Below are 13,745 nucleotides of genomic sequence, written 5' to 3'. Positions count from 1 at the left end.
GGAATAAGGGCTTTCCCTGCATCTGAGTGTGATGGATGAAGTACTTGGAGCTGGAGGAGAGGATGCATGAGGCACAGAAGTGATGTCAGGCCGGGCCAGCACTCCCCCCACCCTCACCCCATCACAGCACGGTGAAGGCCAGGGCTCTGGTCTCTTTCACTGGGAGGCTGAGTGACAGGTGTACATGGTGTGTCTTACTCAGGAGGGCAGCTCTTGCTGTCAGACCAAGGGCACTGGTGGATGTGCTTAGCATAAAGTGGCAGGGCAGAGTAGAGTTCTTGCCAGTGACCTGGATTTGCTGAGACCGAGATGAGTCGGCAGAGAGAAGGTTATTAAAGGCAGAGGTTAAGGGTAAGTACCTCACAGAAAGGAGTGGGAGCAGATGTTAGCAAAACCATCACAGCTGGGCAACGCTGGAGGCTGGCTGATGGGGAGGCTCCAATCCTCGGCACTGGGTCGATTTCTCATAATTTTCAGCACTCTTCTGGTGCCTTTGTAGGGTTGTGTTAGGAGCATTTTGGCAAAAAGACAGGAAAGACAGGCAAGACAGGGAACCAATTGGTACTATTTATTGAATGGTTCCTTTGTATGGGTGCTATTTTTAAGCTCCTTATGGATATTAACTTGTTTTATGTCAAACATCTGAGATCTGTATTGCTGTTATACTCATTATCCCAATGGGAAAAACTAAAAAACGATGAGAAGTTAGGGAAGTAGCTCAAACATGCAGATCCCACCTGTTCCAGGCCCAGTGTGTTCTTAGCCACAATTTGTAGTTGAGGAAAAGGCAGTGGGCCCGAGGGAAACTGAGGTATTTGACTAGAGAGAGAAGAGCCACAGAGAATGGGGCCGAGACTGGTTGGAGGGAGACAGTTTTGGAAGCTCCTAGTGGGTATAGAATCCTAAGTTTAACTTTCAAAACAATAGAAAAATCCTCATGTAACTTGATTTCTCTAAAGTTTGTTTTGGTTTTTTTTCTATATTTGCAAGTTTTTTTTTTGTTTGTGTGTTTTTTTGTTTTTTTTTGTTTTTTTTTTTTTTTTTTTTGAAAGGCAGAACTACAGGGAGGAGAAACGGAGAGAGATCTTCCATCTGCTGGTTAACTCCCCAGATGGCCACAATAGCTGGAGCTAGGCCAGTGGGTCAGAAGCCAGCAGCTTCTTCCAGGTCTCCCACATGGGTGCAGGGGCCCAAGCATTTGAGCTGTACTTTATGATTTTAGGAGGGAGCTAGATTAGAAGGGAAGCAGTTGAGATTCGAACCAGCACTGCAGATGGAGGTTTGATTTGCCAAATCGCTGTGCCAGCCCTGAAGTTTATGTTTGTAGAAATGCAATATATTTCTAAGCTAAAGGCTTTTTTTTCCTCAGAAACCCACAAAAACTGTGAAAGGGTAGTGTTGCATTTGTGTTGGAAGCCCCAGATCAGGAGTGGGCAGGTCAGGTTGCAGTAGTAACTGCTGCTGTTTGATGTGACCTTGGGAAGATGCCTTTCATCCTTGAGTCACATACACACAGGCACCTACCTGGGTCTGGTCCACATGGTGAGATGCTGGCCTCTGCAGCCCCAGGGCCCCCAATAGCAGCAAAGCCTGCTCCTGCAGGGACTGGCTCAAGGCCAGAGAGGACAGTGTCAGCCAGCTCCAGCTAGCACGGCAGGAGGAGGTGCCTGCCAAGGAGCCAGCTCATAGGTGTGTCTTTCAGCTGCTCCAAGGAGACCAAGGAGTTGCTTCCAAGAGTGCTATTTTTAGTAGCTCCAAGTACCCTGGGATGTCACCTGTCTAGGACCCGAGGGCTGTTTCATTCTTTCCTTGGTTCTGAAAGCCAGGTGGCTGTTGGGAGACTGTCCAAGTTCTCTGTGATGCAGGGATCTTGATTAATAGCCACAGGGCTCCACAGGAGGCAGGCTCCAAGCTGGACTTGGTTTTCATGTTTGTGGTGATCTGCCTTCCAAATGAGAGGAAGGAGAACCAGGAAGCTGGTGAGCAGAGGCTGTTGACACAGCGTTTTTCTCAGTCATCTCACTTGATTCCATAAGCAGCCCTATAAAGCACATTGTTCCCATCTTGCTGAGGACAGACCTAATGAGCGGTAAGGGAAAGAAATGTGTTTTCCAGTACCTGCTACATCCTAGTCTCTGCATAACCCATGGCACTTTCATTGCTTCTGACCTTAGTTCCGTGAGCTCAAGCGCCTCACCTCCAGGCTACATTGTCCAGAGCTCGATAGCTGACCCACAGTGAAGCTGGGCTGCAGCCCAGGCTTGTGTGACCCTCCCTTGGGCCCCCCCACAGCAGCACACTGTCCTAGGTAGGGGATCCAGCCCTTCTGCTTGGTCTGTGGTTTGTGTATTTGAAAGGCAGAATGACTGAGAAAAATCTTCCATCTGCTGGTTCACTCCCAAAGTGGCTGCAACAAAAGTACCGGATCATCTTTGGCTGCTTCTGGTAGGCACGTTAGCAAGGAGCTGGATGGGAAGCAGGTAGCGGGGACTCAAACCAGCATTGCTGGCTGAGATGCCAGTATCACCAACCTGGCATTGCTGGATGCCACCTCACCGGACCCTGTCAGATTTTATAGACAGCTTCTGTGAGGCCAGAGTTGCTTGTGTCATTGTTTCCTCTCACGTGTAAAGCCTCAGTCGTGCGTGAGGTTCCCCCTGTTGTTTTGGGGAGAAATGAAAAGTATGCTAATCTTGAACGAGCAAGAGGTTGGGCCTGTTCACATGCAGGCAGCTTCTGGGTCAGGCATCCACAGAGCCCTCCTTCCACAATGAGTGGACTTCCCTGGATGGCAAGTCGGCCACCCTTTCAGAGTAGATGCACTTGGCACCCTCTTCATTTAGTTTCCTGTGCAGCCCAGGGGAAACTGCTATCTTAGAACAAAGTCTGTTTTTGTAACTACAGTGTATACAACTTGACACCAATTCATAGTGGTAATTTCAACTAACGTTTCTATCCAACAGAGTTTCAGTTCCTGCATTCAGCTTATGGTATGAGAGCTATTTTTCCTCATCTGTATTTCAGCCTATGAATGTGTTCTCTTGTAACAATGGTAGCTCCTCCCCTTTCCTCCCCAACCCCCCTCCCCTGGGCTTGGGCTCCCCGCAGGTGGCTCAAAAGCAGTTCCTGAAGCATGCAGGAACATGTCTGATGGTGCAAATCATGGGTTGGAGACACACACAAACCATCACTCTAGGGTGGCAATGAGGGGCCATGCACTAACAGGCAGCTCTCACCCTAATCCGACTGCCAAGTGAGGAAAAAAAAGTAAGTTCCAGGGCCTGTTCATGGCTCCTCTATGGAAAAGTCCCTGGATTATGTCTATTAGAACCCCAAAACCCACTCTGACCCAGGATAAGATTTTCCTACTCCATTGGCAGTCTGACGTGTTTACAGACCTGCTGACCTCACACAGTCTATTCCCTTAGCCCAGATCTTGGGCTCTGGACATTTTTCTGGGTGGTGAGAGGAGGCAGGGGGACCCACCATGCTGATGGACAGAGGACCACAGCTGGTTCTCCAGGCAGTGTGGACTCCACGCCCAAGGCACCACAGGAACTTCTAGACACCTGTGAGGGTCCCAGCGGTATAACTTGACTAGGTCCTTGATATAGACAGGAAGGGACCATGGGAAGGGCTTGCCACTTTCCCCACCTTCACCTGGGCTATGCCACTTACAACAATGTTTTTGTAAAGCTCCTGCACTCTCTCAGTCTTGAACTATTTGAATGCTGAAAGTTGAGTTTGTGTGTGGCCCATCTTTCAGGAGATGGGCTGTGTAATTTCTCCTCGTCCCTGTTGTGGGCTGTGCGATCTTGGGCAACTTGCTGATGTCTTTAGGCCATGGAAAAGGGGTTTTGTTCCAAGTAACCACCGAGATCCCTTTAAATGCAAAGAGCTTGACTGTAATTATTCATGTTTGCAGGTCACAGGCCTGGTTCTCTTACCATTTGTGAAGGATCAGTTTAGGTTTGCATAAGAGCAAATGCAGTTGGACAGAAGTCTCCATAAGAAGTCAGGGAGGCTCCTGTGCTCCCTGCCCCTTTCAGGGACAGCGTATAAATGGATAGAGTGCTTTACTGAAAGGCCACTGACTACCAAGTCCTAAGCAGGCCCCTTTGGCAGTACAAAGATCAGGAAGAAGGGGTCCTGGTTTAGTGGGGAGACAGACAAACCATCAAGTGCAGGGGCACCAGGAACCACTGGGACTGGGCTCATGGCAGGAGCGATTCAGCGGGTTGATGGAAAATGCATATTTTTTAAAAGCTATGCCTGAATTTTAAAACTATTTTCCACCAAAAATAAACATCTCTTAACTGCATTTTCCCATAAACCTCTTGAAGTACCCTCAAATAGAGAGTGCAGGAGGAGGTTCTGGTTTAAGAGCAGGAAGAAGACATTGTAGTAGAAGTGAGCCTTCAGCATATGCCTGATGGATTAATAAACGGTGAGCAGGTGGAATTGGGAGGGCATTCAGGGGCTAGCAAGCAGCGTGGTGCAGACGTAGGACTGCGAAGCACCCAGGCCTGTGCTGGGAGCACAGAGCTGTCTGCATGGCTGTGGGGAGAGTGCGAACAGGACGTCTAGTCCAGGTCCCGATCCTCAGGACCAGACCAGGGGGACTTAAATGTTGCACAGGGAGTTGACTTAAGTCTGTGAATGTTGAGAAAGGAGGAGTTATGGTTGGGTTCAATTTTTGATGTGTGACTGTGGCTGCAGGTTGGAATAGTAAACGCACAGTGAGGAGGCAGTTGCTCCAAAGCTGAACGCTTTAAACGGGAGTCGTGCACAGTGGCAGGTAGACGAGCAGCCAGGTCCCAGAAGTAGAAGCGTCAGGCTCACTTCCTCCCAGTGCAGCACTGTGAAGCCTCAGGGCGCAGTGGTCATTGCCATTTTCAAAACAACAAAATGAAAGCTTGGAAAGGTTGAGCAACTTGCCTAGGGTCCCACAGCTCACGCAAGACCAAGCCCAGGCTGGCACTCTTTCTTGCCTCAGTACGTGATCAGGATGATGGTCCCTTGCTGTCTCTCATCCTTGTCAGTGTGCTTAATAGACCATTCACATGTCAGCAGGCTCAGAGCCCTGTATCCAGGAGAGTGAACAATCCAGTACCTGGCCATGGCCCCTTCACTCTGCCCCTCTCAGCCAAGGGGTCACACACACAGTGGAGCACGCTAGGCGCCCTAGATGGAGGGTACAGCTGACAAGGTTTTCTGTAGGGATTTCATGTTTACTTAGTGATCAGGTCACAACAAAAAGCACTTCTAGGACTGGGCATGCCTGTCACAGCCTTTGCTTGTCAGCTTGCCTCTAGAAGCTTCCGTTGACATTGGCTGCATTCCACAGCTTAGCTCTGAGTGGTGAGTCCCAACAGAATGGATTGCTTTTAGAAATGTCCACTGAGAAAATCTTACTACCAGTAACTAATGAGGTCAAGTTCACAGCTAGTTTTCATATTTATTGAAATCATTTAGATACACGAAGTAGTACAGAAATTGTTTTCTTTTAATGAAACCAGAATAAAATGGATTCTTGGGAAAAATACATAGCCTAGCTCACACAAGCCAGGAAGCATGTAAGCCGAGGCACAACCACATATGCTGCTTTCCTGGTTCCTGCGGATTGCGTCTCGCTGTGTGTCGCGCTGTCTTGTTCACTCCCTGGTTGGCGTGTGGCTGTGTTGCATCCCCAGCTAGACCATAAGTACTGTGTACGCCGTGACTGTGACTCACGTGTGTCCCTGTCCCCCGTGGCCCACCCCTACTCGCAGTGCTGAGTGCAGTAGCAACCTCAGTCACTCTTTTTGGTAGATTCTTACTTATGTAACTGTCCCATCTCTTCAGGTTACTATCAGTCATGGCAAAGTATATGCCACTTGGGGCAAAAACTCAGAAGACAAGGGACCTCTGAATCCCACGAGCCAGTGCCAGCCTGCTGCTCCCTGGAGGGCTCCCGAACTGCAGAGCTCTGTGCTTTCTGGGAGCTGCTCTGGGGCCTGCAGAGTGGCACATCCTCAGTTCGGGCGTTACAGCATTTTTTGGACATTTCAGAGTCTTACTCCCCTCCTGCTGCCTCATTGGAGACCAGGAACAGACTGAGGTGCCTTCTCCCGTGGTGTGTGCCCCGCCTGGAGGGCCTGGAACCCTGAGGGGATTCCACTGAGGCGTCACTGCTTGAGCCAGAATGCTCCTCACCGTGTGCCTTTCCTGCCCATGATTTCTTCATTTCTCAGCATCCACTGTATATACTGAGGTCCATTCGTGCAAGCATAGAATCTGCCTGTGACAGATATACTTCTAGCCTGGGTTCCACAGAGTCCAAGACCCCCTTCAACCTGGTACTTAAAGGAGCTGGAGGCCAGCCCAGGTGGGCAGGGGGGTTGTGGTGCTCTCCAGAGGCGGGCGTCTTCGTGCTGGTGGCGGTAGTAAGAGTGTAGGCACGCTTACGCCTCAGCTCACGCTGCCTCACTTTAACCCCTACGCAGAGGGCTTCAGGGCAGCTGACTGCCCCTTCCATACCCTGAAACAGCCTGTGTTCCAAGATCTCACTTAGTCGGAAAGGACACTGGGAACATCATTTCTTTTTACAATGACATTTAGAGCAAGAGTGTTTCACCTTTAGGGTTTGAAATGTCTGAGAAGTTCAGACATCCCCACCCCAGGGCCCCCAGTTCTTCCTTCCCTTCAGCATATCATGAAGGTAAGTTATTGGGAGTCAGTCCCCACTTCTGGAACCTCATTAGGACCAACCAATTCAGTTTTGCAATCTGAACTCCGAGTCAGCAAGGAAAGTTTCTGCAGATCGCTCACTGGGCTTCCCATCTCCCACCTGCCCCATCTCTGATTCCTAGGGGTGCTACCCCAAGGGTATCCCCATCACACCTCTGTAAGGTACAGTCAGGGCCATGCCAAGGAGTGTCTGGCCTTGGCCGTGTTTTCAAAAGGAAGAGCAAGCAGCAGGGCCCCTGTAGACACCTGTGCTTGGTGCAGGATCAACGCACTGCACCCGTGACATGGCCTCAGCTGCCGTTCAGCCCCTTAAGATAGCAGTCAGCAAGATTCCCAGAACATACTATTGTTCGTGGGTGTCTCTCTACGCAGTACACCTCCAGAGGACATGTCTGAGGAAATAGAGTGCCCATCTGATGTCAGAGCTGCCCCAAGTTGCATACCCATTGATGAGAAAATGGCTAAGGAATATTCTAGAGTCTATGACAAGGGGTGCTTCATGGTTTTAGTAGTTACTGAAAAACCTTAATTCTCACAGTGCAAGTTCAGGTGTCCCTGGTGTCAGGTCACGTGGCAGCTCCCTGCAGTGCTCCTACCAACCCACCTATCCATCCCAGAGGCTGAGCCACCCTGTGCGTCTGGTTGGGCCCTCGGGTTGTTACGTGTTTCCGTCCAGCACAAGATCATCGCTTTGTGTCTGTGGTTGGTGGTGCCCACTGCTTGCTTCTACCTAATGCTATTCTCATGTCTTCCCTTAAGCAACGCTGCTGATGAAGCAGGCTTGGCCACAGAACTCGTCTTCCTGTGGCACCGAAGGCACCTTTCACCTCCCCGTGGACACCGGCGCCGAGAACCGAACTTACCAGGCCTCCTCTGCGGCTTTCAGTAAATACAGCTCCTTCCTGTCCCCTTTGCTCAGCGCCAATTTGTTTCTTAGGGAGAAAGAAAAAGGAACTTCATAAAAAAGACATGTAGCATCTAAACAGTTTTCAGCAGTTCTGCTAATCTTGAGGGAGATCAGACATTGTGCTCAAATGCCCAGCTTTGAGGAGACCAAAAGCAGTGAGAAGGAAGTGGCAGAGCCACCTGGCAGGGTTCTGGAGGGGCTGTTAGCTGTGTCCCAGGGAAAGAGCAGAGGTCGGTGGGCCTTCAGCTCCTCCCCAAGCTCAGAACCTCTCAGCCTTGGTTCTGCTGACATCTAGGTCAAATGACACCTGTTGTGGAGCACTGTCCTGTGTCCCACAGTGTGGGAAGCCACATCCCTGGCCTCTGCTCACTAGATGCCAGCAGCTTTAGCCCACCATGAGAGTCGAGAAACACGTGCCATTTTATACTTACCAAGGGGGACAGAATCGCCTCCTGCCTGAGACCCTGCCCTTGCGGAGGCTGCCCTGGGAGAGCCTCGGGAAATCGGCGTCTGGCCAGACAGTGACAGACTGTCACTTGTACATCTGCGGAGCAGCACAGGAGGGACAGATGTTCTAGCCCATTGGTTCACTCCCCAAATAGATGCAAAGACCAGTGCTATGCCTTCCTTTTTGGGTCTCCCACCTGGGTGCAGGGGCCCAAGCATTTGAGCCATCCTGCACTGCTTTCCCAGGGACATTAGCAGGGAGCTGGATGGGAAGTGGAACAATTAGAACATGAACTGGCACCTACATTGGTTAGCTGTGTTTCAAGTGGCAGCTTCAGCTACTGAGTGACAATGCTGGCCCCATATCTGGCTTTTAACACTAAATGATTCTACTGGAGAAATGCATGGCATTTTGGAAATTACTGAGTGGCATTTTTTTTTTTTAAAAAAAGTTATTTGAAAGGCAGAAATAGGGAAATTTAATTTTCACTTGTTCACTTTCAAAATGCCCGTAACAGCCAGAGCTGAGCCAGGCCAATCCAGTTAGGTGGCAGAAACCCAAGTTACTTGGGCCATCATCTGCTCTCTCCCAGTTGCTTCAGCAGGAATGCTGGATTGAAAGTATGAGGTAGCTGGGATGCAGGTAGCTTAGCATGCTGCACTCACAGTGCTGCCACCCCGACCCGCGTGGCATTTTGACTCAGTATCAAGAAGAATTTCGTACCCTGGCAGAACTTTTCATAGAGGAGTGACTGGTGTGTGCCAGCAGGGGCTGGACAGGTCCTCAGGGATGTTACAAGCAAGCTCTGATAGTGGATTCAGTGAGCCACAGGTTACGGAGATCAGAATTTATGGGTTTTTTTCTTCCCCCTTTTAAACACTCAGCGTCGTTTTCTCCCAGGATGTCAGCACTGGCTTATGTCTGTACAGCCTAGCTCACCTTTTGCTAAATCTGTTCCCACAGTTGTATTCCGTCTGCGTTACACTCTGTGAGGTTGTCAGGGTAGGTGTTTGTTCCAGCGTGCAATCTGAGGCTCAGGAAGGTCAGATACTTGAAACCGCCCAGCTAGTCTTCTGCACACCCGGGATAAGGTATTGCAGCGGGGGCTTCCAGTACCAAGTCCTCGGAAAATTGTTTTTACTCTTAAAGGGCTGGAGGGGGGAGCGTCCTCCAGTGGCTCAGGTAAAATCAAATCAATAGAGTACCTGTGGAGACTGTGGGCGTGGTCTCACAGCACACACCTGTTGCAAAGCAGAAAAGGATTCAGAATAGGAACCCCAAAGGTCGGAGTTTAGGCTTGACTGTGTAACTCTGAGTAATTCCTGTTCCTAGTTTAGACCTTGGTTTTTCAGACTGTAGAATGCAGCGACTGGCTAGGGTTAAGGTTAAGCTTATCTCAGCCAACTCAGGCCCTCACCTTGGTGCTGGGTATTCAGTATCCCCCCCTCCAACAGGGGCCTCCTCTGTAGCTGCGCTCATAGCTTTGGGTAGTGGGCACACACAGCTTCCAGAGACGACCCTTCCTGTGCTTGGGTGGTCTTCAGTGGTTAGGCCTTGCCTTCCACTGTGCCCAGATCTCCCCAAAGTCCCATTGGCATGTCCAGGGCACTTGGGTTGCAATTGAACTGAGTTTCTCAGACACTTGCTGAGCTCACTGATAATTAGGGGCCCACCTCTTACTTGTTCAGCACTCTTGTTTGCCTGCATCAAGGAGGCCTGGGGGTTGAGGCAAGAGTCAGACATTGAGCTTTGTTCAGTAAGCCAGTCCGTCTCCAAGGCATCCATGATGCAAGGACCCATGCCTGTGAAGGTGGCAGGACCACGGGGACTGTACCACCAGGGAGGGTCTGTGACAGCATAGGGGACTGGAGTGCTGGAAAGGTTCTCTCTCTGTTACCCTATTGGAGGGAGCCCGAAATTATGGTTAAGAGCCCAAGACACAGATAAACAGAGCCTCTTTTGTGAGGCTGAGCTGGGACTTTTGGTGCTTGAACTCCCTTTTCTCTCTCCTAATAATGCCTACAGTGAAGACCCACCAAAGGCCGGGCTGTGGAGACCTTGAACTCAGGCAGCCCCACTCCACTCCGCCTCACTCCCTATGTAGTCCCAGGAAGCTGCTGCCTCCCTGGGCTCCAGGTCCATCCTTCCAAAGGGAATGGGGCTAGAAGCAAGCCTGTAATATCCCAGAGACGTAGCTGCTCAGTCTCTGGTGGCTTCTGGCTGGGATGTCCCTTTAGGGACCCTTGTAGGCCTAAATCCCTGGCAGATCCTGGGCTGAGCCTCTGAAACTGCTGTAGTTGGAGAGCCGGGTCCCCTGTGAGCTGTTGGCACTCTGCACACGTTAATTCAGCTACGAGACATTGGTGTTGATGATCTTGGAGCTCTCCTGGCTCTGGACAAACCTGGGTGTGCTGGCCATAATTTGGATTCTTCCCGTGTTTCATTTATGACATGAAGCAAAGGCAGTGCTCTCAGACATGGAAGCCAAACTCTGCCCCAGCTGCTTGGAGCCTTTTCCTTGTGGCAGAGAGGAGGGTGGTGGGCTGCCCCAGGGAAGGTTAAGAATTCTAGAACATTACCCCCAGGTGCATAGAGTTGCCAGCCTTGTCAGCTTTGTTAACTTTAAAAAAATCACAAAACTGGCATTTTAAGCCATCTTAGAGTTGTGGTGTCTGCGTTCCCTCTTGGAACAGCCCATGGCAGTCATGGGTTTAACTTCCTGTCTCCTGGAGCCTTTCAGGCTCTGCCCACACAACAGGAAGCTCACCCCTTCACTCTGAGGGAGAGGGGACACAGTCACTAGCCTTACACTGGCAGGGGGTGGTGCTTGCTGAGAAACACGCATGTCTCTGAAGCCTGTGGGGTGCGTGCCCACCTGTGCCCATACGCATGAGGCAGCAGACATCTTCTACCGAGCTGGGGCGTGTGCAGTGTGTCAGTCCCACACCAGCTGCCACTCCGTGCCATGCCATGTCACAGAGGTTTGGGAGATGTGCAGCTTGCAGTGTAGGCTATCCCATCCTGCACGGCAGAGCGAGGCCTTCTACCCCTCAGTTTGTTCCTTTAATCAGGGCTGGCAGGCTGTGTTGGGAAGGGCCAGGCAGAAGGTATCTCACACTGCTCGGGCTGTGTGGTCTCCTTCTGAGTGGCCACTGATGCAGGAAACAAGGAACCAGAGTTCCCAGGCAGGTGCCAGCCAAGGCCAGGTTCCAGTTCAGATGTAGGTCCAGGCTGCAGCTGCCAGCACCTGGGGCTGAAGCTTGTGGCCAGATGGGAATTTGGGCAATACAGTTTCTTAAGAGCCTTAGCTCAAGAGTCAAAATTCACCTTGTCATGTAAAGGCATATCAAGCCCAGGAATTCTTGAGAAGCCACACCTACTTATTTTATGTTGCAAGCTTACCTTCCAGCTCTTCTCTTCCCTTCTCTCACACACCAGCCAGATCCCTTGGTACCTAGGCAGTGTGCACCCAGTGTGGGAGCGCCTTTGCTGTGTGGATGGAGAAGGACCCGACAGCTGACTCCTCCCCGCTGTCTGCAGCCCCTGACTCACAGCAGCCCCTCCGCGGTGGTGCCGCAGCCTAGACCCAGAGGCCCCTCAGCCCACGCACTCACCCTTCTACACGGTTTCTACCTCTTCCCAGCACCACCGTCTCTCAAACATGTCCTGTCTACCTGTCTTCCTTGCTTGGTATTTCTCAAGCAGACTGACTACAAAGCCAGGTTTTTGTGTAACCCACCATGGAGCTGTGGGCAGCTCTCACACTCTCCAGAATCAGCAGGGGTGCCAGGTTAAAGGCAGGCTGTGCTGTGATCTGAGACATTAGGAACAGCACAATGGCCTTTACCTAGGACCAGGGACCCAGGGTCTTTAGGGAGAAATCTTCATTCTTAGTTTGCGTATGTTACAAATCAAACACCAACACTTGGTAGTGAGCCCAATGGAGGAAAGTAAGAGCCAGGAATGAAGGCTAAATGCCTGCCCTCCCAGTTGTACACCCTCTGTCTTGCCCCTGGCAAATGTCATATGGGTGAGAGCTGGTGGGAGGAGGTGGGTAGCATAGACCACACCCACTCAGGATAGAGTCAAGGGACACAGCTGCCTCTGACCCCTCTCACCGGGCTCTGAAGGAAGACAGCATCTGGGAGAAATGCCCAGACTCGCCTTTCCAAGCCCTGGAAGCCCCTGTGTGCCTCCTTGTGCACTGTGAGAGGACCAGCCGGGTTCCACAGCATGGTTCCCCATGAGGACCAACTCCTGCCCGTGACATCTCCCACGGGACCCACTGTCCTGCTGTGCACATGGCCCCTCGGACTCCTAGGCCTGGCTCGTATCCGTCCTGCCGAGGCACAGGTGTATCCAGGCTCCAGCTCCGGGGAGTCTCTGCGATCTCGGACTTGAGGCCTTTCTGGCAGAAGTTCCCAGGTTGCAGGAGGAAAGGCCAGGCTGGCTCTGTAGAGCAGGGACCTCCAGCATCCCAAAGAGGGACACCTCCGGATGCTCTTTTTGAGTTTCCTCTTCAAATTTGGTGGGGGAGCAAGAGTAACAAGGGGGAGGAAAGTGCCGATGGGGAGAGAGAGCTAAGGAGAGGAACAGAAAGCAAGCAGATAGGGTCTCAGGAAAGAGCCAGTGTGCTGAAGGGCTTCCCTGTGCGTGCACCTGCCTGTGCAGAAAGCACAGGGTCCTCTCAGAGACCGTGTGCTCTGGCCTCTTCTCTTTGGAGCCCAGCATCCCACAGGAAGCCCTGTGTACCAGGACTGAGGGAGCTGCCTCAGGCTAGGGCTCCCTGGCTGCCCTCACCTGTGTCTCCATCCTGGATACCGCCGTGTCAGGGACCTGCTGCCTTCCAGCCATGCTTTCCCACGACTAACAGAAGTCTCTCATTGCCTTGGTACAGGATACACTGCGGGGACACCATACAAGGTCCCACCAACCCAGAGTAACACTGCTCCGCCCCCCTACTCCCCATCCCCTAACCCCTACCAGACGGCCATGTATCCCATCAGAAGTGCCTACCCCCAGCAGAATCTGTATGCCCAGGTAGGTACACTCCTGGGCCCACCTCTGCAGGGTGGGGAGCCTCCAGCCGGGCTAGGATGGGGTGAGCAGGAGAGGGAAGGACAGACCAGGGCCCTGACCAGCTGTCCCTGTCACTGGTGAAGCAACAGCCCTGGGGTTTTCTCACTCCTTTCTTCCCCTGAAGTCCCTGAGGGGGCAAGGCACGGCCCCGGCCATGAGAAGGGCTGGAGCACAGGACACCATCTGGCTCCATTCCTTTGTTGACTAGGCCACCTGACAGGGCAGGAGGGGGGTCAGTCCCATGTCCTGGGCTCCCTTCTGTAACCTCACCCTGCCTTGAGGACATCTGTGAGCTCACAGGCAGGACAAAGTGGCTTCTTCCCTTGCCTTGGCATCCCCCAGGTCCCCTCAGCCACAGGGCTGGTGTGCACTATGCTCGTGGGCTGGTGCCGGGGGGCCACATTGGTCCCAACCACAGGAAGCGCCTGTCTCCAGCTTACAAAGCTGCCTGGTCAACAAAAATGCCTCTTTCTCCTCACTGAGGGCTGCTCTGGCCGTAATCACAGATCCCTGGGGTGCCAGACAGCGGCCCTGGTGGCCCAGCAGTAAGAAGTCCCCTCATCCTGTGTCTCCGTTCTTATT

General features: G+C 51.9%; 1 protein-coding gene across 3 annotated transcripts in view; it reads left to right on the top strand.

Annotated features, from left to right (window-relative positions):
- FAM168A (family with sequence similarity 168 member A) overlaps positions 1–13,745 on the top strand; it is a 165,889-nt gene that overhangs the window by 150,120 nt on the left and 2,024 nt on the right. Inside the window, exons 4-6 of one of the 3 annotated variants that reach the window (XM_004589904.2) lie at positions 2,964–2,990; positions 7,489–7,614; positions 12,982–13,124. In XM_004589904.2, coding sequence (XP_004589961.1) covers positions 2,964–2,990; positions 7,489–7,614; positions 12,982–13,124 — 296 coding nt within the window. The remainder of the gene's footprint in view (positions 1–2,963; positions 2,991–7,488; positions 7,615–12,981; positions 13,125–13,745) is intronic. The other 2 variants (XM_004589905.2, XM_058663564.1) reach the window with 2 other exon arrangements.

Source organism: Ochotona princeps, chromosome 4, assembly GCF_030435755.1.
Source record: "Ochotona princeps isolate mOchPri1 chromosome 4, mOchPri1.hap1, whole genome shotgun sequence".
In the NCBI taxonomy this organism is placed as follows: Eukaryota; Metazoa; Chordata; class Mammalia; order Lagomorpha; family Ochotonidae; genus Ochotona; species Ochotona princeps.
The sequence above is the reverse complement of the archived record's forward strand: the minus strand, read 5'-3'. Positions and strand labels throughout refer to the sequence as shown.